This window comes from Hyperoodon ampullatus (assembly GCF_949752795.1).
Source record: "Hyperoodon ampullatus genome assembly, chromosome: 11".
In the NCBI taxonomy this organism is placed as follows: domain Eukaryota; kingdom Metazoa; phylum Chordata; class Mammalia; order Artiodactyla; family Ziphiidae; genus Hyperoodon; species Hyperoodon ampullatus.
In genome coordinates, this window is record NC_136924.1 from 96,894,737 (window position 1) to 96,921,258 (window position 26,522).

General features: G+C 51.7%; 1 protein-coding gene across 1 annotated transcript in view; it reads right to left on the reverse strand.

Annotated features, from left to right (window-relative positions):
- The window catches only part of CD9 (CD9 molecule), a 35,904-nt gene extending 26,652 nt beyond the window's left edge, over window positions 1-9,252 (reverse strand). The window contains exon 1 of the mRNA XM_079714642.1: window positions 9,092-9,252. Coding sequence (XP_079570768.1) covers window positions 9,092-9,157 — 66 coding nt within the window. The 5' untranslated portion in view covers window positions 9,158-9,252. The remainder of the gene's footprint in view (window positions 1-9,091) is intronic.
- Between the last annotated feature and the right edge of the window lie 17,270 nt (window positions 9,253-26,522).

Consider the following 26,522-nt stretch of genomic DNA (forward strand, 5'->3'; position numbering starts at 1 on the left):
ATAAATAAATTAATTAAAAATAATTTTTTTTTGAGCATAGGGAATTCCCTGGTGGTCCAGTGGTTAGGACTTCGTGTTTCCATTGCAGGGGGCCCGGGTTTGGTCCCTGCTCGGGGAACTAAGATCCCGCAAGCTGCCCAGTGTGGCTAAAAAAACAAAAAAAAGTTTGAGCATAATAGTTACAGGTTGAAATCCATGGCCCCACATCACAAGAAGGCGCTTATAGTGCATCAGGGTGAGCAGGAGGAAGAGTCTTTACGGGGGATGAGTTTCCTGTCCCTGCAGGACACATTCTGCTGAGGGTGGCTTCCCACACAACAGAGGGGGGCATGGATGTGAGGGGTGAATGCAAACTGGTACACTGCAATTGTTCATCTAGATGGGAAGAGGTGTTTTTGATTCGGATTTGTAAATAACCTTGTCTTAGTCCATTAAGGCTGCTGTAAAAAAGCACTGTGGACAGGGTAAAAGTCCAAGATCAAGGCACCAGAAGATTTGGCATCTGGTTTGGACTCGCTTCCTGGTTCATAGAGGGCTATCTTCTCATTAGAATCTCACATGGTTGAAGGGAGTAGGGAACTCTGGGGCCTCTTCTTCCTCTTTTTTTTAAAAAATAAATTTATTTATTTATTTTTGGCTGTGTTGGGTCTTTGTTGCTGTGCGCAGGCTTCCTCTGGTTGCGGTGAGCGGGGGCTACTCTTTGTTGCGGTGCACAGGCTTCTCATTGCTGCGGCTTCCCTTTGTTGCAGAACATGGACTCTAGGCACACGAGCTTCAGTAGTTGTGACACGTGGGCTTCAGTACTTGCAGCACATGGGCTCAGTAGTTGTGGCTTGTGGGCTCTAGAGCTCAGGCTCAGTAGTTGTGGCGCATGGGCTTAGTTGCTCCGCGGCATGTAGGATCTTCCCAGACCAGGGCATGAACCCGTGTCCCCTGCATTGGGAGGTGGATTCTTAACCACTGCGTCACCAGAGAAGTCCCGCCTCTTCTTATAAGGGCACTAATTCCATTCATGAGGGCCCCATCCTCATGACCTAATCACCCCCAACAGCCCTGCCTCCAAATAAAATTGCATTGGACTTTAGGATTTAACACATGAATTTGGAGAGGTGCAAACAGTCTATAGCAAACTATCTTTTAAACTAAACTCCCAAAGAAGACATAAAGATGGCCAACAGGCACATGAAAAGATGCTCAACATCACTACACATCAGGGAAATGCAAATGAAAACCACAATCAAATATCATGTTATACCTGTCACAATGGCTATTATCCAAAGGACAACAAATAACAAGTGTTGATGATGATGTGGAGAAAGGGAACCTTGTGCAGTCTTGGTGGAAATGGAAATTTGTGCACCCAGTATGGAAAAGAGTATGGTGGTTTCTCAAAAGATTAAAAATAGAACTACCACATGATGCAGCAATTTCACTTCTGGTTACATATCCAAAGAACATGTAAACACTAATTTGAAAAGATACATGTACCCCTATGTTCATTGCAGCACTATTTACAATAGTCAAGACATGGAAACAACCTAAATGTCCATCCACAGATAAATGTATAAAGAAGATGTGGTACATATATGCACTAGAGTATTATTCAGCCATAAAAAAGAAAGAAATCACACCATTTGTGACAACATGGATGGACCTGGAGGGTATTATGCTAAATGAAATCTGGAAAACAAAACAAATGCACAAACCAAACCAAACCAAACCCACAGACACAGAGAACAGATTGGTGGTTGCCTGAGGGAAGGAAGGCTGGGGAGGTGGGTGAAATGGGCAAAGGGGATCCAGAGGTACAAATTTTCAGTTATAAAATAAGTCAAGGGGATGTGATGTACAGCAAGGTAACTATAGTCAGTGATATTGTTTTGCAAATTTGAAAGCTGCTCTCATCTCAAGAAAAAAAAATTCTGTAACTTTGTATGGTGACAGACGGTAAGTAGACTTACTCTGGCAATCATTTTGCAACGTGAATGAATGTCAAATCATTGCGTTGTACACTGGAAACTAAAGGAATGTTGTATGTCAATCATACTTCAATTAAAACACACACATGCTGTAGAGCAGAAATTAAACACAACATTGTAAATCAACTATACTTCAATAAAATTTAAACACACACACACACCAAACTTCTATTCAATTGAAAAGCAATGAATTCGCAACTATGTATGATTTTGCTGATCTTTCATTTAAAGCTTTAATAAATCAACCTTATCATTTGCTACTGATTCAATCAGTGTAAGTTTAAAGATAAATTAAAACTAAAATGCTATAGAAATGTGTTTTGAATTCACTAAAACGGTCTAATTTACTTTATTATATTTTTAACCCCCAGTCAAGGATTTTCTCCTATGATCCACGTGTGGTGTTGTTTCTGCCCTTGGACACTGACATGCAGCTCAGATGGGGAGGAAAAGGGGCCTCCTCTAAGCATTTTGGAGGCAGGGGCTCGGTAGGAGTCATGGCCCCCATCTGCCTGGGTCTGAGAGAGGTGAATACTGGGACCCTGAGAGTGTAGCAGGTAGGCTGTGGAGGGTGACTTCCCTAACATAGCCAGGGACACCGTTTCTGCTCCCTTGCACAATGCTTGGCAAGAGGATTGGGCAAAAGGACTAACTGACTTCCTCCACGTCCACAGTCCACACACCTCTCTACCCAGGGATCTTCCCTGGGATCAAACAGATCTGGCCCCTCTCCTCCAAGTCAGCGGGCTTCGTCCTCCCTGCTACGTAGCCAGGCTGTACATCACAACTCAGAGGTCTCCGTCTCCAGAGACCCCCGGGAGACGCATCTCCCTTTCCAAAGTCCTCAGGGGCAAGGCCAGAGAAGGCCAGCCGAGCCTTCTAGTTTCCATTTGTGGGAAAGACAGGACCCTGCTCTTTCCCAGCAAAGACAAATCGCCCAAGCTCCAGGACTAGGAATACAGAACACGCCTTGAATTACTCTCGAGTCCAAGCCACTCCTTGCGCGAGGATTAAGCTGACAGTCGGAGCAAGGCTGGGTGGGGAGGCCAGAGCTCCAGTCAGGGCTGCCCTTGATCCTCGGGGAACTTAGGGGCTCTCTAATGCCTTCCTCAAAGTCCCCCCAGCTCCCCTGCGCAGTCCTGGAGAGCAGTGAGGCAACCCACACCTCATGGCAGAAACGTGGGATTCCGGACAGAGCAGGGGTTGCCTGGAAACCAATATGCGGTGTTTGATATGGGGAGGTTCATGGGTCTCTGGAGAAAAAAGCAAAAAAACGGGGACTGTGTGTTTCTGGAGGCAGGTCCCATTGATTTCATGGGACTCCCCCAAAACGTTCGGACCTGCCAGTCGAGGATGATAGCAAGTAGTACTTAAAAGCTATCTATCCAAGGACTTCCCTGGTGGCGCAGTGGCTGGGAATCCTCCTGCCAATGCAGGGGACATGGGTTCGAACTCTGGTCCAGGAGGATCCCACATGCCGTGGGGCAACTAAGCCCATGCGCCACAACTACTGAGCCTGCGCTCTAGAGCCTGCGAGCCACAACTACTGAGCCTGCGTGCCACAACTACTGAAGCCCGTGTGCCTAGAGCCCGTGCTCCGCAACAGGAGAAGCCACCGCAATGAGAAGCCCATGCACCGCAATGAAGAGTAGCCCTGGCTCGCTGCAACTAGAGAAAGCCCGCACAGCAACGAAGACCCAACACAGCCCAAAATAAGTAAATAATAAATAAATAAATTTATTAAAAACAAACAAAAAACTATCCAGAACTAAGTATTTCTTTGGTGGAGGGGAGGAATTACTGGATGGATGTAATTAAAATAAAATTATCTCATCTGGAGACAGGACGCTGCTTTCCACAGCTGCCTGCCATCACTTGACGGAAAATGCAAATGTCCCTGGACCAGCATTACTTTTTCCACGGAATGAAACAGGCAAGTGATCTGCAGTCAGACTTTAAAAACATAAATTAAAAAAAATATATTGTTTAGATTAGCGCTTTCGGTCTCCTTAATTCCCTCAGTTGCAAATGATTATCTCTGGGTGAACGTGGGTTCGACAGGCTCTTCCCCAGATTTTCAAACCCCCAAACCCTTTAGTCATTGCTCTTCTGTAAGTAAGAGGGAAAGATGGTTTCTGCAAGTCTTTGGTTGAAAAGACCTGAGGCGGCTCCAAATAAAGTTCCCCTGCCCCTGCCCCCGGGGGGAGGCAGGAACACGGCACAAAAACATGCAGCTTCCTGAAACTTTTTCTCCATGCTCCTTTCCCCAGACTCTCCAGAACATGCAGCCACCAACGAGGCAACAGGACCACAGAAGCCACGGTAACCCGTGACGTCGGGTCCCTCACCCTTACAGCCAGACACACCCAAGAAAGAGGGTCAAGGCTTGTGCTCTTTGGCAGAAAAAGTGCTTTTGTTAAGTCCCAGGCGTATTATTAAGTCCCAGACTGTGCAACCAATCCCCAAAACCGTGCCACCTTGTAAAATGGAATCGAACAGGAAAACAGACAAATCGAACATGGACACATAGCTCTGTGTGTTAAGAGTGAAGATTTGCATCTGACACAAAAGGAAGATGTGAGAACGGTGATGTGTGAGGTCTGAAGCCACAGAAGACTCGTTTAGCAGAGTAAGTGCTCCAAAGGGCTTCTACAAAGCAGTTCCAAACTCAGGTCTGAACGGGCAGCTGCTTCCTTTGAGCACAAGAGGGTAAGGTCTGGAATGGTGCCAGGTGAGTGTGCGTGCGCGCGTGTAGAGGAATCCTCCCCATCCCCCAAATCAGGAGTCCAATCTGTTGTTGACAACCATCGCGGGGCAAAGTGGGGGGAAAGCCTCAGGAGTCCGGGCAGGGAGAAGTCTTATTTTCCTGAGCAGATGCAGACACCTGGCCTCCCCAAACCTGCCAGCCTCTGTGCAAACACAGCAGGGCTCGGGCTGTCTGGGTGCCAAAGGTGGAAGCCATTTCACGCAAGAGCCCCAGCTGCTTGCTCAGTCCAGCACTGAAGGCAAACAGCTTCTGGGTGAAGCAGCAGGTTGGGTGGGAGGGGCTTCTGCCAGTGCCATCCCGCTTGCCCATCCCCCGCCCGGACCCCGCATTCCGGATTTCTCCGCACGCAGTTTTATTTTCAGAAGTGGGGCTGCCCCACAGTCAGACTTGCGGCCACACATGAAATGGAGTCAGGGTCCTGAGGTGGGACTCGCAGAGGTGTGTGGAGGAACGAGGCTGGCAGGGATGCAGGACGAGAAGAAGGGGGGACGTGTGTGGACGTGGGCTGTGCACCTGGCTACCCCTCTCCGGTTTCAACTTGCACACTTCCTCAGGCCATTGCTCCCACCCTCCCCACCTCCTCAACCCCCTTTCCACACAGGGATGACAAAAGCTACGGCTGGAAGTTTACTCCTCATCCAGGACTAGGCTCCTGGGCTAAGTGCATCACACGCATGTGCTCATGTAACCCACAGCAACCCCAGGGGGTAGGCACCAGCTCCACACGATGACGGGCAAATCCAACCCAGAGCCACTCTGACCACTAGGCAGCACCGCCACAAAAGGCTGAGGGCGACCAAAACAGAGAACCCCCCCCAGACAGAGAGACCCCACCCAGGGGGAGTGGAGGGAACTTGGGGTTACCAGGAAAGAGAGGCACGACTCAGGCCCCAGACGTCAAGAGGCCTCTGAATGAAATGAAGCCACGCTGGGTCAAGCCTGGGTACCCACTGCACACTTCCATTTCCTGACTCCTATTTTGGGTTGTGTGGGAATGTCCTCTGCTGTAGGCCCTGGGGGTGGGGCTGGTTTCATAGACTGAGCTACTGAAGGGACCTTTCTGGACCATTTGCTCCAACCCACTGGTTTTACAGATGAGGAAACTGAGGTCTGGAATTCAAAAGTGACCTGCTCAAAGTGAGCTGGGGGCGGAGCTGGACGAACACCCAGGTCCCTGAACTCTGGTCCAGGCCTCTGTCCGTGTTTCCGTGAAGCCTGCCTTAGGCCCGCGAGACACCATTTCTTGGGAAAGAGAAATTCCCTGCTATTCCCATCAGTGAGGGAGGAGACGGGGTGAGAGGCAGGGAACAAAGGGGTGAGGAGGTGGGTAGAATGCGAAGGCCTTGCCCCTGGCCTGGACCAGCCCCGGTTCCCCACTGTACGGCGGAGGCTGCCCCTTTGGCACTGTAAAATGTTTCCCCATCGAAATTTTTTGGAGGGTGGGTAGGCAAAGAGGTCTGAAGGAAACCCAGAAACAACTGAAACAGAGCTGGGAAGTTAGGGTCCTGGAGGCACTGGAAGAACAGCCTGACTGCTGGCTTAGCCACGGGCACCAGAGACCCTACTTGGGGAGGGCAGGCAGCGCAGGCTCTGCTGTCACTGAGGGTCCCACAGGGATGAGACCGGGGGCCAGGGAAGAGGTACACCGCTCCCCTCCCCCGCCCCAATCACCCCACTGCCACTGAGGTGGGCTTCTCGTCTCTGGGTCCCTGCAGGACCACCCCTCAGCATCCTCTGTCCATGCGGTACTGGTGGCCCCTAGCCTCCCAACTCCTCCTCTTCAAGGCCCACATCAGGTCCCAAACACCAAGTTTATAAATTCCTGGTCTCAAGAGAGAAAGGGAAGCGATGACGTCATAACAATCCAAGCAAGCAGTTCCCTCAGGTCATAGCTTCTCTTAAAAGTTATTTTTTGAGAGCTTCTTGCCACCCTCCTTTCATTCCCACTCAGCTGGGTACAGCAGTAGGTGGTGAAAAGCGTGCTGAACTTGGAGCCAACCAGACCCGCCTTCAAACTCACCTCTGATGCTGTCCTGCCACATGACCCTGGCTGAGTCGTGGAACCTCTCTGGGGACTAGTTTCCTGGTCATCAGTAAAATGGGGATAATGCTACCTGCTCTGGCTATACAATGAGATTTGGAAAAGGACTTTGCAGTAACATGCTGCACGAGGGGATCATGGTGTTCCTTTATTCCAACACCTCCTAGGAGGGAGATGAGGGCTTCATCTCTACAGGGACCTGAATACAGGACGACTGAACAATTACCGATTCAGAGACATGAAGCTACTGCTGACCCCCATACACCACCTGTTACCAGCTCCCCTTGTTGGTTTTGTGATGGAGACGGAAGAGGACAGGACTTAAGGGACCTAGGGGTTGGGGTATTGGCTGGGTTCCTGTGACGCTGGGCAGGTCAGCCCCTCTCTGGTTCCCGCTTCCTCGCTGTGAAGAACAGGCTGGACTGAATGACCTCAAAAGTGATTTCTAATTCTATACCCAGCCGTTCCCAGAATGAGTCATTTCTGTTTCAGATGACACAGCCCATCAGCAGCACCTAGCCCAGGCAGGGGCAGGTCTGGATACAGTGGGGTGGCAGGCTGGAGTCAGTGAGAGGCTGAGTGGCCTGGGAGCCTCCCGCCAGGCTCCTGCAGGTGCCATGGGGCGGGGGGTATGGAGGGACCCTGGGAGTCCGTGGGTCCCCATGCCCCAAACCCTCACACAGCCTAGGCAGATAGCTGAGGAGTAACCAAGAGACTGGCAGGGGAGAGACGGTGCTAGGGAGGAGGGAGAGGAAAACTCCTTAAAGGACAAGGGCTGGGTGGGGCAGGGCTAGTCAGCCTTTGACGTTGTTTCCTAGAGCCGGAGTTGGGGAGGGGTGAGCCAAGGCTGGCAGCTAGCTGGCTGGCAGGGACACCCGGGAGGAGGGGGTGCCCACCACAGGAGGGTCTCCCTAGAGCAGGCCATGGGCTGGGCAGGGCACACCTATGCACTGTCCTCACTAGAGCAGGTGTTGGGTGTGATGAGTCTTGCAAGGGCAGGTCAATCTCATACCCCGTCAGCTCCAGAGAGAGGATTAAATCTCAGGAGATTTTTCCCTGGGGTTCATGGGGAAGCAGCTCCAAGGAAATAAGGACATTTTTGTTGCAAGCCTCTGGTGGCTCGCCCCTGCTTCTACAGCCATCTCTATCGAGAGTGGCACAGGGCCTGCCTTTCCAATTGCTTTCCTGACTGCAAAGGGGCAAATACTGTCCACCTGTGAGCAGGGGATGTGGCCCGTGAACCAGGACACCAAAGTCCCCTATTCTTTGCTTCTTTCTTTGGGTGGCCCCTTAATCCCTCAAGGAGAGGTGCGGAGGGGCCACTGGCCTTCCCTGCTGCCGGCCTTAGCCTTCCCATTTGCAGACAGGTTGAGAGTGGCCGGCAGCGGGAGTCCTGGAGCTCCCCGGCCTGCGTCCTCCCCAGGTGACAGTCCACTCCCTGCGGCCCCGCCCGGCTGCTGGGTGGGCTGGCGGGGAAGGGGGTGAGGCCGGCACCTGATCTCTCCCGGAAATGGAGAAACACAGGACTCATCCTACTGAGGGCGCCGAAAGGCATCTGCCCCACCCCTCCCTAACTCTCCCGGAGTTCTCTCCAGCTCAGATACTTATCGCTCTTCGGGGGAAAAAAAAAAAAATCAAGACAAGCTAGTCTTTCAGGTAGTTTCGAGGGAGCTCGGACTTTCTCACGCCGGCTCAGAATCAGTCTGAGAGCATGGGGGCCTGAAGTTTCCTCCTCGGGGGTGGAGGAGGGATCCCGACGCTCATTCAGGGACGGGGCCCGGGACGCTGACACCCGCGACCGGCGCGCCCCTTGCTCTCCGGCGTAAAGGTGCCAACAGACCTTCACTGAGCTCCTCCGGCGCCACCTTAGTCCCTTGGAGGGTCCGCATCCTCCCCTCCCCACGGCCTCGGCCACTCGGGGGGGACCACACCCGGGTCACGAGCTGCACTGCCCGCCACAGTCCCCCTCGGGCAGGGCCTTGAGTCCCCAGCAGAGGGGGTGCTCCGTTTCTCCCTCCTGCACTCGGAGGGGATCGGGGTGGGAGCAAACCACCCCGCCCCGGCTCACTAGGGCCCCGCGCCCCCTGCCCGCCCCGCTTCGGACCAGCCCAGGACCAACGCGCCCTCCCAGCCCGTCTCGGCCCCCGCCGAGGAGCCAGCTGGCGGCCGCAGCGCCCTCTCCTCCCGCCAGGAGTCTTCCCCTGCGCAGGCGATGCCGGTGACCGGCAACCCCGACCGCGGACCGGGTGCCCGGGACGGACAGGTGGCCCCGGAGAGGAGCGCGCGGCAGTCGCGCTCACTCACCCAGAAGATGAAGTTAAATCCGAACAGCAGATATTTGATGCACTTGGTGCCTCCTTTGACCGGCATGGTGCGCGCTGGACTGGCCTGGGCCGGACTGGTGTGGGACGGGGGCGCTTGAGGCCGGGACGGGCGGGACCAGGCTTCGGACCGAGGTGCTGGCGGCTGCGGGTTGGCCTTAGGGCTGCACTTTTAAAAAGTGCCACTCCTCGGGCGCGCGCCGCCGCGGTGCGCATGTGCCGGGCCCCGCCCCCCGCCCCGCCCCCGCCCCCGCCCCCGCCCCGCCCCGCCGGCGCCCGCCCCCGCCCCACCTGCCCCGCCCCGCCCCGCCCCGGTGGCCGCGGCCCCTCCCGCCTCTGACTCGGCCCTTCCCACCGAGTCAGCCGGCCTTGACTTCCCGCCATCCTCCATGTTTCCTCCCAACAGTCCTGGGGTCTTTCCAGTCGGTCATGTTCGGCTGCTTTCGTCCCAGAGTAAGTGGAGGCCTCGCCCTTCCGGCTGTCGCCTGGTTTCCGCCCTTCCCGAGCCCTCTACTTTGGGAGACCTTCCCCGGTGGTCGGGGCCGAGGTCCCTTAACCCAAGGCCGGCTGCCCGCAGAATGAGGGCTCTTCTTGCTTTGGCCTCGATTTAAAGAGAAGCTGCCTGGCCTCATGTCTCCCTGGGGCGGCTCCTTGCCAACCTTCACTCGTGAAGCACACTGTTAACTCGGCACATCATGCGGAGCAGGAGGAATTAGAAGCTCGTCGTCCAGGTGGGAAGATCGGTCGGAGGCTTATGGGAGTAAGTCTCAGATACCATCACTGAATAGTAATATGTCTGAGGGCCGGGCAGCCCGGGAGTGCTTCCTGGACTTGAGGTTCAGGTGGCCCAGCCCAGAGGAGAAGACAAAGGCTGTAGCCTGGCTTCTGTTCTTGCCTCTACTGCCCATCACCCGCCCTCTTGCCCTTTGACTCTGCCCACTGCTACCTCTTTGATGGTCCAGTGCCAGAGTGCTTAGGGTGTTTCTCCCCCGCTCAAAAAAGTCCCGCAAATGATAAACGTTGGCGAGGATGTGGAGAAAAGGGAACCCTCCTACGCTGTTGGGGGGAATGTAAATTGGTGCATGGAAAGCAGTATGGAGGTTCCTTAAAAAAATTAAAGAGGGAACTACCCAGCAATTCCACTCCTGGGTATTTATCCAAAGAAAATGAAAGCACTACTCGAAAATACATTTGCACCCCTGTGTTCATTGCAACATTATTTACAGCAGCCAAGATACGGAAACAGCATAAGTGTCCATCAATAGATGAAGGGATAAAGAAAATGTATATACACACAATGGAATATTACTCAGCCATAAAAAAGAATGAAATCTTGCCACTTGGCAGCAACATGGATGGACCTAGAGGGTATTATGTGGAGTGAAATAAATCAGAGAGAGAAAGCCAGGTACTGTATGATTTCACTTACATGTGGAATCTAAAAAACAGACAAATACAACTAAACAGAAACAGAGTCATAGACACAGAGAACAAACAGGTGGTTGCCACAGGGAAGGGGGTAGGGGTAGGAGAGAATTAGGTGAGGGAGATTTAAGAGGTACAAACTTTTACTTACAGAATAAATGAGTCATGGGAATGAAATGTACAGTGTGGGGAATACAGTCCATAATTATGTAATATCTTCGTATGGTGACGGATGGTAACTAGACTTGTGGTGATCATTTTGAAATGTATAGAAATATCGAATCACTGTGTTATGGATCATGAACTAACACAGTGTTGTAGGTCAATTATACTTCAAAAACAAGCAAACAAACTCAGAAAAAGAGATCAGGCTTGTGGTTACCAGAGGTGGGGAGGGGAGGGGAAGGGGAATTGGATGAAGGTAGTCAAAAGGGACAAACTTCCCATTATAAGGTGAATAAGTACTAGGGATGTAATGTACAATATAATACATGATTAACACTGCTGCAAGTTGTAAAGGAAAATTGTTAAGAGAATAAATCCTGAGCTCTCATCACAAGGAGAAAATCTAAATATTTTTCTATTTCTTTACGTGTATGAGATGTGGATATTCACTAAACCCACTGTGGTAATCATTTCATGATGTATGTGAGTCAAATCACTATGTCGTACACCTTAAATTTATAGAGTGCTGTAGGTCAATTCTATCTCAGTAAAACTGGAAGAAAAAAATTCTTTCTGCAGCTCCCCACATTCAATGAGATAAGTTAAAATTCCTCATCTTGCGTCTGTAGGGGACACTCTGCCCTCCCCAGCACCCCAGGTCTGCACCTGGCATGTGGTGTGTGCCCTCTGGCTGGCCTGCCTTCCCATCTTCACTTGTAGAAATTCTATGGCCCCTTAAACGTTCCTTTCCTCTTTCTCACCAGAGGATGAGGAAATTCCCCCTACTTTTGAAATCCCCAAACCCTTTCGTATTTTTTTCAAAATGAAGTTTCCTTTGGTGGTTTTTTTAATTACAAAAACAAAACCTGCTCAATTACCGAAACATCAGAAAATACCAATAAGGAAAAAAAAAAAAGTAACTCAAAATAACACTCACCAGAAACAGCCTGCGTTACTACTTTAAAGTACATATTTTGCTGTTTATGATTGTTGTTAGATCTGTCTCATTGATGCATTCGTTGGAAAACACTTCAGTATCCTGTTACGAGGGTATGTCCTTAGGGCAGGAGGGGGGATGAGCGTGTTACAGGAGGTCAAGGAGAGAGGCTTAAAGGCCAGGGGGGCTTAAAGGAGGGGCCTTTGACCCAAATTGGGAAGCATGCTGCAGAACCCCAGGAAAAGTGGTTGCAATCATGGGAGAATCAAGCAAAGCTGGGGCTGGGGCCGTCTGGGGTCTGGGCTGGAGCTCACAGTTGGGGGAGGCGTGTGGGGAGGTGTAGGTGGGGATGTAACTAGAGGTGCCTCATGGTCCTGGACTCTGCACGCGGGGGTGAGGGGTCACTGAAGTGTTTATAAGCAGGGAACCTGTGCTTTAGGTAGTTGGGTGGCTGGTGGCAGGGGGCGGTTGGGGGTTGAGAGGAGGAGTAGGCAGGAGGCTCCTTGAGGACAAGGACCATTGTCTCTTACCTCCAGGCCTTGGCTCAGAGCTTTGGGGGGTTAGACTGAAAGGTGAGGTGTATCAGGGCACCTGCAATTGGGGAGGGGGGCAGCAGGAGATGAAGGTGAGCCGGGGACCCGTGGAGGTACGTTAGGAGGCTGTGGAGTAGTTCAGGTGAGAGACCAAGGGGTGGGGCAACGGGGTGGAGGCTGGAGAGGGTGGGGCAACCCAGGAGAGGGGGCAGCGAGGGCAAGATCAGAGTCAGGCCAGCTGGAGCCCAGGAGGATTTCATTCATTTCTTCTCCCAGCGTTTCTGGAGAGGCTGCTCTGTGTCCTGTACATACCCGGTGCTAAGACGACATGCCCTCTATCTCACCTAGAAAAATCTCAGTGCAGGCCAGACCAGTATAAGCCCCTGCGGTCTTTGCTTGTGGTGTAACCCAGCAGGACCCTGTGGGGCCTTCCTGGGACAGGCCTCCCCCATATCCTCTGCTTTAGCTCTCTCTTAAGTACCTAGGGTAATAGTATTTGATGCACATTTCCTGAGTTGTTTTACAGATGCTAAAACCCCCCACCAAAGGGAAGATGTTAACTACTTGATGACCTGAACACATAGCCCCAGGCCTCCTGGAGCCTAAGGATTGGTCATGTGACCCCCTGTGACTCCGCCCTGTTACCTCACCATCAGCCAATCAGAGAACTGTGCACAAGCGGATCACACACCCTGCGACCCTTGTCCCTTGCCTGGCTTTTAAAAAAGCTTTGCTGAACCCCTTCGAAATCCTTCCTGGAGCTTGGGGGTTTTTTAGGGCATGAGCCACCCGTCTCCTTGCATGGCCCTGCCCTGATAAACCTTCCTGTGCTCCAAACGCCGACGTTTTGGTATGTTTGGCCTCACGGTGCGTCAGGCCCACGAACTCGTGCTAACAGGGGGAGATGTGGCCTAGGAAATAGCAGGGGCTGGGGTGTGTACCCAGGTCTGCCGGAGAGCCGGGAGAGGCTTCCAGCGAGGGGGACACCGCCGCTGACTTTGGAAGGCGGGCCAGCAGACAAGGCTGGGGAGGGAACTCCAGGCAGAGGGGAGCATGTGCAAAGGCACAGGCACAAAACCACAGGCAGCTGCTGGGGAAACCACCATAGTGGGTGAGACAGGGAAAGAAGGAGGACTGGGAAGGAGCAGCAGCGGAAACAAAGTTCCCTAAATGTTGCCAGTGGTGGCCACGGGCAGAGGAGTTTTGGTGCTCTTTGCCAGGTCACTGCCCCTGACCCACCGTGGCCAAGGATGGTTGGGGTCCAGCAGGGTGTGGGGTGCTGAGGCCGGAAACCAGCCGAGGTCTCACGGTGCTGTTCTCAGCCAGAGTCCACCTGCCTTGGGAGAACAGGTCTAAGGAGAGAAAGAATTTTATCTTTTTTATATTCTCCTCTCCTCTCCCCGCCCCACCTCCTCATTGAGCAAACATTGAAGCTTACAGTAGAAACTCCTTCTAAGGGTAATTGTGAGCCCTGACTGAGGTCATCCACCTGCCACTGGAGTGCCCAGGGAATGTTGGCTACTGTTACTATTACTGTTATTATTTACCCTCCAGAAACCGTTGGTAGGAGAGGGCTGTGGTGAAACATCAAATTACGTACAGTCACGGAGTCCTGAGGATGTGAGTGAGGAGATCTGGATTCTGTGCTTGATCCCACCCTTTGGTTTATTTTGGACGAGCCACCTCCTCTGTCTGGGCCTGTACAGTGACATTTTGAATTAGGAGATGTCAGGTCCCCTCTATTGTGTGGTGCCCTGAGCCTCCGCCCCAAAGTGTGTTTGTTAGAGGCGTTGAGTCCTGCAGGCAACCAAGAAAGGGAGCAATGGAAAAAATATGGTTTGCTTTAACTGGAAGGGGAAAATCTGGGTAAGCCCCTGAGTCAGAGGTCACATGAAGGCAGTGAGGCCTTCCAGGCTCTGTGGTGATGGAGTGGGAAAACTTTTCCTACCTTCCCTCAGGACATCCTGTTTCTGGAAAAACCCCTGCTCTGGCTGAGGGTTCACTTTGGCTCTTGTGCCCCACCTGGTGGTAAGATTTGAACACAGGGCTGGGGAGCTGAGGACTGGCCACACCCGTTCGTGCTTCCCGCTATGGGAGGCGGCTGGAGAACCCACTCTCATGGGCCACTAAGGCCTCCCAGCTGCCACACTGGTGGCCATTTCTCCTTGCCATGACCCTGCTGACCAGCTCTTCTTTCTAGACACCTCTCCCTTGCTGTCCCTGGGTTGCACCATCTTGGTTCACTCCCTTCCCTTCTAGAAACGTCTTTGCTGCGCCTCTTACTAAGCTCAAATGTCACCACTCCGTGAAGCCTTGAACACTCGGTCTTTTCCTCCGCGGATTACCTTGTTTGGATCTTTCCTGTGTGACTCATTGGCCTTCATCGTAATCTCTCCTGTGTACACTTTTTGGAGGCGAGCTCCTCTAAATACACGTGCGTTTGGTTAGTTTCTGTGTTCTCCAAGCATCCAGTCCCTTGCTGGCCCATAGGAGCCCTCTGCAAACTTGTGAAAAAACAGCCAGGGAGTGGGTCTGCCTCAGGCATGGCTCCTCTGTCCTGTGCTCCCCTCTTTCCCTGGACGTGCATCCCCCCTTGTTCCTCCCACCATTTTTCTTTTGAGCTTAAATTCATCGTGATATCTGAGGGCCTGTAGAGCATTTCCCTAACCCTAATGTCCCCGCAAATATGCCCACATCCTAACCCCCCAAATCTGTGAAGACACTATCTTCCAGGGCAAAAGGGATTTTGCACATGTGATTACGTTACGATCTTGAGATGGGGAGGCGATCGTGGCCTGTACTCATGGGCCCAGTGTAATCCCACGAGTCCTTAGAAGAAGAGGCAGGAGCTTCAGAGCCAGAGAGGGAGACGTGGAGGTGGAGGCCGAGATGGGAAGGATGCAGGGCCGCAAGCCAAGGAATGCAGGCAGCTCCAGAGGCTGGAAACGGCAAGGAAGCAGATTCTCCCCTAGAGCTGCCAGAGGGAGCAGATGTCATCCTGCCGACTCGTTTTTGGGCTTCTGACCTGCAGAATGGTAAAGTCACGTGTGCTTATTTTAAGCCATTAAATTTGTGGTAATTTGTCACAGAATCAATAGTATACTCATAGACATGTCAAAATAAACATCAAGATCAGACTTCGTAATCTCCGAGGGCCTCCCTGCACAAGAGGCCGCCTGCCCTTCTCCTTGCCCACACCCTGCAGTCAGCCCCGACCCCTCCTCTCACCTGGGATTCCTCTGCCCCTGCTGGGCCCACACTGTTCCCATCACTGGTAGGAGGTGCCACCGAGGCTGTCCAATTTAAAAATGAAGAAGTGAGCCTAAGGCAGGAGAGAGTGATTTATTTTGTTTCTTATTTTTTTCTCTGTTCAAATGACAGGGTTTTATTGGATTGTTGGTGTCTTTTTAAAATTTTTTATCTTTTTCGAGGAAGTTTATTTATTTATTTGTTTATTTTTTAATTGAAATATAGTTGATTTACAATGTTGTGTTAGTTTCCCATGTAGGTTATCACAAAATATTGAGTAGAGTTCCCTGTGCTCTACAGTAGATCCTTGCTGGTGATCTGTTTTATATATAGTCGTATGTATATGCTAATCCCAATCTCCTAATTTATCCCTCCCCACCCAAGAGAGAGGGATTTAGAGAAAAGAGCAGACCTCAGGGCTTCTGAGTCCAGCTCCGTGTTGATGGCTTAGCTTTCCTTCCTCACGCTCCACCCAAGGTGGGGCCATGTCCTCGAAGCCCTTCCTCAGTCCAAACAACTGTCCCATCCTCCTACCCGCCTTCCTGTCATTCACTCATCCAGTCTGCACACATCACTGGACCCACTGCCTTGCCCTGTCACTGGGCTTGGGCTGCCGTGGGCCGCCCTCCTCCCACCATAACTTCTTTTCAGTCTGTTGAACACACGCGTAGTCCATGTGGAGACCACCCACGCGGAGTGTGGAGTTTATGAAGATTTCACGGAGAACTGAATGAGGGGTGACAGCTTGCATGCCAGAGAACACCATTCTCAAAATGCTTTTTGGATCTTTCTTCAAACTTCCATTCTGTGCAGCCATGCCTGCCTGGTCTCCTGCACCCCTGCCCAGCCCCTGCCAGCCTCTGGCCCCTGCCCTCCGCTTCACGGGGAGCAACGTAGCTGTCACTCGGCATTTCCAGTCTGCATCCTCCACTTCCCACTACCCCAGCTCAGCAAAACAAATCATGTTTCTCAGGATCTGTCCACTTTAGGAGATTGGGTGGGGGGTCACGAAGAGTTGTAAGTAACTAATATTTTTTAAATTAATTAATTAATTTATTTTTGGCGCGTTGGGTCTTCGTTTCTGTGCGAGGGCTTTCTCTAGTTACGGCGAGCGGGGGCCACTCTTCATCGTGGTGCGCGGGCCTCTCACTGTCGAGGCCTCTCTTGTTGCGGAGCACAGGCTCCAGACGCGCAGGCTCAGTAGTTGTGGCTTACGGGCCCAGTTGCTCCGCGGCATGTGGGATCTTCCCAGACCAGGGCTCGAACCGTGTCCCCTGCATTGGCAAGCAGATTCTCAACCACTGCGCCACCAGGGAAGCCCCAGTAACTAATATTTAATATCATCTTTTTGTCGTAACCCCTAAAGCTTTGCTTCGCTCATTTTTCCTGCTAGAAAACCTCTCTGGCTCCACTTACTGCTAAATTGTTTGCCATCACACTTATCACCTTCTCACAGAGGAAAGAATTTTCTTAGTATGTGTGTTGTTTATAATCTGCCTCCTTCCGCCGGAATGTAAACTCCTCTAGAGCAGGGACTGTGACCGTCTTGTTCTCAGAAGTATCCCAAGGGCCTTGAACAGTACCCGACACACAGCAGGTGCACAGTAAATATTTTCTGAATGTATGAAAGGCTCATGTCCTGATTCTAAACTCATCATAAAGGCCCTCTGCTCTCTTGTCATTACCTATAGTATTTACAATTCTGTTCCCTCTCTTGGGACACTGCATGCACACCCACACCTATGGCTGGGTTCCCACCTCCTCTTCTCTCTGCCCCAGTCCCTGGCCCATCCTTTTCTCTTCTCCCCCATATGCAGCCCCCATCTTTTTTTTTTTTTTCCATACGCGGGCCTCTCACTGTTATGGCCTCTCCCGTTGCGGAGCACAGGCTCCGGATGCGCAGGCTCAGCGGCCATGGCTCACGGGCCTAGCCGCTCCGCGGCATGTGGGATCTTCCCAGACCGGGGCACGAACCCATATCCCCTGCATGGGCAGGCGGACTCTCAACCACTGCGCCACCAGGGAAGCCCTAGCCCCCATCTTTGAGGCCAGCTCAGCCCCTGCCTTTCCCGAATCCTCGATCATCCCAGTCTGTGCTGGCCCTCCCTCTCAGCGCTCCTGTAGCAGTTTCTTTCTGAATCACCCACTAGACTCTGATCAGACGTTGTCCTGGATGGTAATTTCATGTGTGTGGGTTTTTTTTTGGCTGCGCCACGAGGCATGCGGATCTTAGTTCCCCCACCAGGGATCGAACCCGTGCCCCCTGCAGTGGAAGCACGGAGTCCTAACCACTGGACTGCCAGGGAATTCCCAGTAATTTCATGTTTCATTCATCTTTTAAAAAAAAGTTCCCCAATAGATGATCAGCTCCTGTAGTACCCACAGTAGGTACTCTGCAGACACTAGATGAAAAAATAAGCCCAAAGAACGAACACTTGGATGGGCACAACTGCTATGCGTAAACCCGTTTAATCCTCAAACGGCCCTCTGAGGTTGAGAGTCTTACTACGTCCATTTCACACATGGGGAAATGGAGGCCGCATGAATTCACTTGCTAGGAAGCAGTGGAGCCGGGATTTGAGCCCAGGTGATCTGGCTCCAGGACCCGGGTGCTGAACTACCTCTGCATGGCGTAAATGGCTGTGTTAACATTGGTGCTCTCTCTGTCTTTCTTGCCCTTTGGTTGTGGAGGTGGGTGAAGGGACTGCAGGTGACACCCGAGGGGTTGTGCCATCTTGTAGGTGCCCCCAGCAAGCTGAGCATCTGAGTCTTAGGGGCTGAAGACAGGTAGAGAGTTTGCGTCTTGGTCCTGCCTTTGCTGGAGCCTGTCCTTCTGAGGCTCCCTTTTCACAGCTGCGGAGCCAGGAGGATGACTGCTTTTCCTCCACCACGGGGAATGGGGATGGCTGCTGACCTCTGTTCTGGGTGATGGTTCTAGATTCCCGGGGGGGGATTAGAGGCTGGACACAGGGCTCCTCCTAGATGAGCTGTGTGTGTGTGTGTGTGTGTGTAGCAGACCTGGGATCTTTGTGTGTGTGTGTTCAGGCACATATGGGCAGGTGAAATATAGTTAAGATGAACATGAAGGTAAGAAACTGTGGCTGGTGTCCCCCTGGGGCCTGTAGGAGGGGTTCAGAAAGAGGGGACATTGCCGTGGGGTACTGCCTGCAGAGAGGTGGAGTCTGGACCCCGTGGTGGGGCACAGGAGGCCCTGGTAAGGTGGCCTCTGCCGATGCCCATCACCCGTTCCCCCCTTCTGGCAACTTCTATGCTTTAGCCATTTTGTACTGCTCTTCTTTTTGTCTTTTTTCCTTTTCTCTCTTTCTTACTAACTCTTTTATTTTGGAATAATTTTAGGTTTACAGAAAAGTTGCAAAGATAGTACAGCTTCCCCCCAATGTCAACATCTGAAAAAAAAGTGGTTTATCTGTCAAAACTAAGTACAGTACTATTAACTAAACTGCAGATGTTATTCAGATTTCACCTGTTTTTCCACTGATGTCCTCTTCCTGTCCCAGAGTCCAATCCAAGATCCCACATTGATCTAGCATTTTGAATTCGTTTTAATTCTCTGAACGCCCTGGGCTCATTCCCGCCTCTCTTCCTTTGACTCTGTCATTCTCGTCGTCTACAGTAAATGTCCTGTTCCCAGCAAACTCCTATTCATCCTGCACAACCCCTCTTTCAGTCAGGAATGATATGGGGAGTGGTGGTAGGAGTGGGGCTTTGGGATCTGGCTTTTAGCAATGTTAAGTGGGGAGAATTTCCACTGCTCCTTCTGTACTCAGGATCTCTTTGACTCCCATTTGTTTTTTTGTTTTTGATAAATTTATTTATTTATTTTTGGCTGTGTTGGGCCTTCGTTGCTGCGCGCAGCCTTTCTCTAGTTGCCGCGAGTGGGGCTACTCTTCGTTGCAGTGCATGGGCTTCTCATTGCTGTGGCTTCTCTTGTCGCAGAGCGCAGGCTCTAGGCACGCGGGCTTCCATAGTTGTGGCGTGTGGGCTCAGTAGTTGTGGCTCATGGGCTCTAGAGCACAGGCTCAGTAGTTGTGACGCATGAGCTTAGTTGCTCCGCGGCATGTGAGATCTTCCCGGACCAGGGCTCGAACCTGTGTCCCCTGCCTTGGCAGGCAGATTCTTAACCACTGCGCCACCAGGGAAGTCCCACTCTCATTTGGGTTTTTTTTTTTTTTTTTTGGCAGTACGCGGGCGTCTCACTGCTGTGGCCTCTCCCGCCGCGGAGCACAGGCTCCGGACGTGCAGGCTCAGTGGCTACGGTTCACGGGCCCGGCCGCTCCGCGGCATGTGGGATCTTCCCAGACCAGGGCACGAACCCGTGTCCCCTGCATCGGCAGGCGGACTCTCAACCACTGCACCACCAGGGAAGCCTGTCTCATTTGGTTTTTATGTAACCTTCTTTATGCAAATCCAAGCACATGCTGGTGCATACTATTGCTCACTCCCCGCTCCCCCAGCCATGGTTACTCAAGGTGCTGTATCTGCAGGTGACCTTCACAGGACCCTGCAGACGGCTGAAGGCAGAGCTGGCACAGAGCTCAGGTCTCTCACCCCTGGGAGTTTCAGCGGCTCCTCTGTCCTTCGGGATTATCCGCCTCTAAGGTCTTCCGCTGTCCGGTCTGGGGGTACTTTGGTGTAACACTAGGCTCGGTTTGGTGGGTAGTGGGTTTCCTGTGGTTTCTCGGCAAACTGCACATTTAGATAAGGCTGCATCATCCTTTTATTTATTTATTTATAAAGTCCCCTTTGGGGACTTTCCTCAGGATGCTGCAGCCTAGGCTGTCGCTGGTGTCCCTGCAACCCTTCCACCTACCTCTGCCAAGCAGACCAGGAAACACACCAGAATGTTGGACCCCTGGGCTCCCTGACTCCACCCACCTCCGGGGGCTTCGGCGGGGCTGCCCCTCCCCCGCCCCCGTCCTCTCTGCTCCTGAGTCCCCTGCTTGGGATGCTCTTCTTCACCTGCATCCTTTAACTCTCACGCAGCCTTAGATTTGTACTGTCTCCCGAATTTAACTTCTGTGTAGATCATTCATTTACATGATTGAGAAATAAAGATATAAAAGTGTAGAGAGGGAAGAGTGTATCTCCTGGAAATTGTTATAGATTGAGAGAAATTTAGGACTCACCTCAACCCAGTACAGCATGAGGGCCTTGTCTGGGTCCTGATCCAAATGAACCAATTATTAAAAAAAAAAAAAGTTTGTAGGCAATTAGGGAAATTTAAATATAAACTAAGTGTTAGATGATAGTAAGAAACTATTTTTAAGTGTATTAGGTGTGATGATGGAGTTGTGGTATACTTCTGAAAACCCCCTGTCTCTTAGAGCTACATACTGAAGTTTTTTTTTTTTTTACAACTTTATTGGAGTATAATTGCTTCACAATGGTGTATTAGTTTCTGCTTTATAACAAAGTGAATCAGTTATACATATACATCTGTTTTTAAAGCTAGAGTGATACGGTGTGTGGGATTTGCTGTACATTTTCAGTCCTTTCCCAAAAGGTGGGGAGATAAATGAAACTAGAAGGCAAAATGGTGGTAGCTGTTGATGCTGGGTGACGGGTAGAAGGATTCACTAGACTGTTCTCTCTAGTTTTCCGTGTGTTTGAACACTTCTGTAATAACCCAAAATATCACCATCCAGCCTTGTCCCCCATCAGCCTGGTTCTCCTCCAGTAACCAGTGCTGGTTCTATGTATCCTTTATGCAAATACGAATACATATAATTGCTCCCTCCTCCCTCCCTCCCTTTTTAAGTACCTTGCTACTGGTGCCTTTGCTTTTTCCCCTACTTTATTATAAGTGCTAGGCAGAATAATGGCCCCTAAAATGTCCACACCCTAATCCCTGGAGCCTGTGGATGTGTTACTTTACATGGTAAAAGGGACTTTAAGATGGGGAGGTGATCCTGAATTATCCAGGTGGACCCAGTCTAGTCATGTGGATCTTTAAAATCAGAGCCTTCGCTGGCTGTGGTCAGGGGAAGATGTGAGTAAAGGTCAGAGAGATATGGCAAAGCTGGCTTTGAAGCCGAAGGAAGGGGCCACATACTGAGGGTTGACTCTGGCCTCCTGAAGCTGGAAAAGGCAAAGAAATGAATTCTGCCCTGGAACTTCCAGAAGGGAAGGCAGTCCTGCTGACACCTTGATTTTAGCTCGCACTTCTGACCTACACAAATATTATATAAACGTGTGTTTAGGTTTGTGCTAATTTGTTAAGCAGCAACAGGAAACGATTCCATTCTATCTTGGAGCTGTTTCTGTATCAGGGCAGAGGTGGCGGAAGCACCAGCTCCTCACTTGTACTCGGGGTCTGGAGTCTGACAGGTCTGGGCTTGAGTCCCGGCTCTGCCACGTTCGCTGTGCAATTTTGGGCGAGTTACATCCCTTCTCTGGGCCTGTCTCCTTGTCCGTAAAAAGGCGATAAAAGCACCTGTCTCACAGGGGTGCTCTGGGGGTTAAATCCTATAATGCATCCAAAACATTCAGCACAGTGTCTGGCACAAAGTAAATGCTCAAAAAAAAAAAAAAAAAGACAGCTGTGAATAACACTATTAACTCTATAATTATTAGTACAAGGCGCTTTCCCTGGGTTCTCCAGGCCCCATTGTCCTGTCTTTTGACTCCTTATAAACCTGGGAGGCGGCAGATAAATTAGCCCTTGTTTCTGCAGCAAACGCCCTCTCTTGCCTGGGTCTGGCTGCTTGTTTCCCTTTGTGTGGGAGCCCTATTTCCCTAGAAGGTGCTCAGCAGCCTGAGGGCCAGGCTCTGTTCCTACGGCTTGGTGCTGGATATTAGGGTTGCAAACTGCTTGGATGATTGATCCATTAGTAGGCAGCTTCCAGAGATGGTTCTCTTCTTCCCAGACTCAAGGTTCCCTCCTTCCCACACCAAGGGCAGGTCAAGGGCAATGTCAGACCCAGGCAGGGCAGGCTCGCGTGCTGCTTCCACATGGCACAGACCCTGAGAGTGATGGGAACCTCCTGGATCCCTGTCACAGTCCCCAGCAGCCAGCTTTTGCGTGAGCTTGCTGCTTCCTGAGGCCAGCCGCTTACTGTCCGGTAGTTCTGGTTATTACAAAGGTTTCCTCCCCACCTGTGACCCCTGTCCCTGTTCTGCCGTCTGGGGCCACCTGGAAAGGGTCTGCTTCCCTTTCTGCCTTTTAGATGAGTGACAGGTAGCAGAAGGAGTGCAGGCTTGGGGGGCAGAGCCTTGGGGTCTCCGCTCTGCCACTGACGTGCTGGGTGGCCTTGGGATTATGAGAGTCTGTGAGTCTTTTTTGAACCCTGTTTTCCCCCTTCCTCCCTCCCTCCCTCCCTTCCTCCCTCCCTCCTTCCTTCCTTCCCTCCCTCCCTCCTTCCTCCCTCCCTCCCTCCCTCCTTCCTCCCTCCCTCCTTCCTCCCTCCCTCCTCCCTCCCTCCTTCCTCCCTCCCTCCCTCCTTCCTTCCCTCCCTCCTTCCCTCCCTCCCTCCTTCCTCCCTCCCTCCCTCCCTCCTTCCTCCCTCCCTCCTTCCTCCCTCCCTCCTCCCTCCCTCCTTCCTCCCTCCCTCCCTCCTTCCTCCCTCCCTCCTTCCTTCCTTCCTTCCTTCCTTCCTTCCCTCCTTCCTTCCTTTCTTCCCTCCCTCCCTCCCTCCCTGCAGTGGCAGCACGGAGTCTTAACCACTGGACCACCAGAGAAGTCCAGAATCCTGTTTCCATAATCTGTAAAAAAGGAACGAAATACCCACCTTTCAGGATCATTGTGGGACCCTGTGGAAAACACTCCCATCTAGTGAACACCCAGTAAGTGCTGTGTCCCTTCCCTCCACTCCAGGCCACTCCTGGGCTCCTTAACTGATCCCTGGGGAGGAGATTTGGAGGCGGTCCCACCCCTCTCTGCTGCTCTGGCAGGGATGGGCCAGCCTCCAGGGTGGGCCAGCAGTAAGGCCTGGAGTCTTTCTTCTGCGGCGGGACGGCCTTTGCCTCAGTCCTTCCCTGCTCTGGGCTTCGGCTTCCCAGCTGGGAAGAGGAGAGAGGTCTCCTCTTTGGGGGAGCATCATCCTATCTCACTGCTGAGACGGAGGCCTGGCCAAGCCCTCCCTCTCCTCTTCTCTGGCCTTACTGTGCCTGGGGGCGCTGAAGCTCCCTTCTCCTCTGCCACAGCCCCACAGATGCTAACGCTTCCCCTCGGCATAGAAACACCGCCTTATTTTTAGTTCTGGCCCTGGTCCACCACACTGTACCCCTCCCTGCGTGAACTTGTCCAGATCTGCAAGTTGTTTTCCCACACACTTAGAACCACAGGAATGCTCTCGGTCAGTACATTTACATGGGCTCTGCTCATATTTCTCTCTCTAGTGGCCCCGGTTGCTTGTACACAATCTGTTTCTGCCACAGACACTCTCCAGTGTGCCTCCCAACTCCGTCCCCATCTCCTGTACCCGCCCCCTGCCCCTCCCTCCAGAAGAGAGGAACAGTCCCAGGAAAACCCCAAAGCTGGCAGGGATGAAGGAAGACAGCAGTGTGTTGATGCACACACACCCCGCCCCATGCACGCATGCATGCACTGTGTTCTACTTTCCATGGCACGGGGTTGGCCGTGGCTGGATCAGCTCAGTTCTCTGAGGCAAACTGGTTAACCGAGATATTACGACACTTTCCCCCTCAATTTAAATTTATGATGAACAAACAAAGAAGCACCCGCTTTGGGGACAAAGAGTCAAAAGCCGATCCTGACACAGAACAGCAGGCTTCTAAACTGAGACAGGCGGTGTCTCCCCAGGGCTGGCAGAGAACACTCTTGCGTTCCAAGAAACTTTAGCAGGAATCCCACTGTCAACGTAGCCCCTGCTGGGGATTGTTCCACTTCTGATTCTAGACGGGAAGCTCCTTGCGGACATGGGACATTTTGTTCTCAACTTTTAAAATCTCCAGTTCCTCAGGGTTAAACCCCAATTCCTCAGGGCCTGTGATATGATGCCCACACCTTAATGGTGCATCTGGTCCCCACTCACCCTCCCCCAACACACACACCCTGGACTCTAGGATGTTTCTTTTTTTTAAAAAAATTAATTAATTAATTTATTTTTGGCTGCATTGGGTCTTCGTTGCTGCGCGCGGGCTTTCTCTGGTTGCGGTGAGCGGGGGCTACTCTTTGTCGCAGTGCACGGGCTTCTCATTGCGGTGGCTTCTCTTGTTGCGGAGCACAGGCTGTAGGCGCGCGGGCTTCAGTAGTTGTGGCGCGTGGCTTCAGTAGTTGCAGCATGCAGGCTTTATTAGTTGTGGCTCGTGGGCTCTAGAGCGCAGGCTCAGTAGTTGTGGCCCACGGGCTCAGTTGCTCCGCGGCATGTGGGATCTTCCTGGACCAGGGCTCGAACCCATGTGGCTTGCATTGGCAGATGGGTTCTTCTTTTTTAGAATTCTTTCATATATATTTTAAATATACATGTGCAATACATTAAATATATAGAGATGTGTGAATATATATTTACATATAGATATATAAATATATATATCTCTCTCTCTCACAAAGGGCATACATAATGCACACTCACATGTCTGTGCACATATCCCAACAGGACCCATCTATACGTACCAGATGCAGTCCATATCAGGCCAACTTGGACACAAATGAGAGCCCTGACTTAGCAGATTGCAGACTGCAACTGCATTGGAGTAACCCTTCAGTTTCTTCTACCAAGTGTAAGGCCATTTAGAAATACACTGAGAAAACCTCCTTTGGGTGTGTGGCAGAGCCCAGGGCCCCTCTGGCAGTGCACAGTTTGCCTGAGTAAGGACTGCAGGATTGAGATGTGAAGGAGCTATCGAGGAGGAGGGACTTGTGTTGTTTTGGGTCCTGAAACTAATAAGCAAACATCCATAGAATGACTAGCTCCAGGAACAAGGCACTAGTGTCAGAATCCTTACTTATCTCAGCTTTAAGCAAATTTCAGGAGGAAGCGAAGAGAAGTGTGTGTTGCTGCTGCTCGTCACCATCCAGCTTGACCCAGAGAACCGGGCACAGCTTTTAGGGGTGGAGAAATTCAAAGGTCAATCAGGCAGACTTGTAAGATAAAAAGAAGTTACTTAAAGTGGAAGGACTTGAAAGCAACATAAGAGGTGACAGGTATTGGTTTGGGTTTATAAATGTTCCAAGAAGCCAAACCTTGTATATGGCACCATTTGCAGCCATATCATTAGCATTATTAATAATCCTCATGACATATTTATATATACAAAAATAGAGCAAAGCAATTCTAGAAGAGGAGGTGAAAGTGAAGGTGAGGGTCTCTGTGCAGCCCAGATGTCAGCACACTTCAGGAAGCTTCAGAACCAACAAAGGCTGAGAGGCACGTATTCCTGCAGCATATAGCCAACAAGGGGACATGCATGTTGCCTTCTTCTTCCCCCTGTGTATGACTATACATTTCCCCACCTTTCCCCCCATAATACATATCCATGCACACTTTAAAAGAGTGACAGGTGGCTTCTTAACCACCGTGCCACCAGGGAAGTCCCTAGGATGTTTCTTGAAACTGACAGGCACACTGCCCCTCTGACCTGGCCTCCTGCTGTTCCTTCAGCTGGATCTCTCTCCCCCAGGATCCTCCCTTCTTTGGGCCTTGCTCCAAAGGATGCTTATCGGAGATGGCTTCTTGGCTGGCTGTATGGCACAGCCCTGCCCACTCCATGCATCCCTGTCGTCTCCCCTGCTTCGCTCCCTCTGTTGACTTTATCACCAGCTGACATGGTATATGTTGATTTTTCTGGTCTTTGTCTCCATCCACTTGAATGTGAACTTCACGGGGGCCGTGGCTAGTCCTTACGTTTGCTGCTGTATCTCCAGGGCCTAGATGGTGTCCCCGGTGGGTGCTGATACTTATTTGTTGAAAGGGAAGCGAGGGCTCAGTGTGTGGATGGATGAGTGACTTGTAGTGGAAGCCTCTCAGGACAGCTGGGCCCCTGGATAAGGGACCATCCAGGGAGGGAGAGCTGGGCCCATGTGGCATCCCCCTACCCAAGAGGGCTGAGTGGCCACCTGCTAGCAAAGGCAGGACACACAGAGAGGGGAGGGCTGGTGTGCGTGGGCTCCCCCAGGAGGCTGT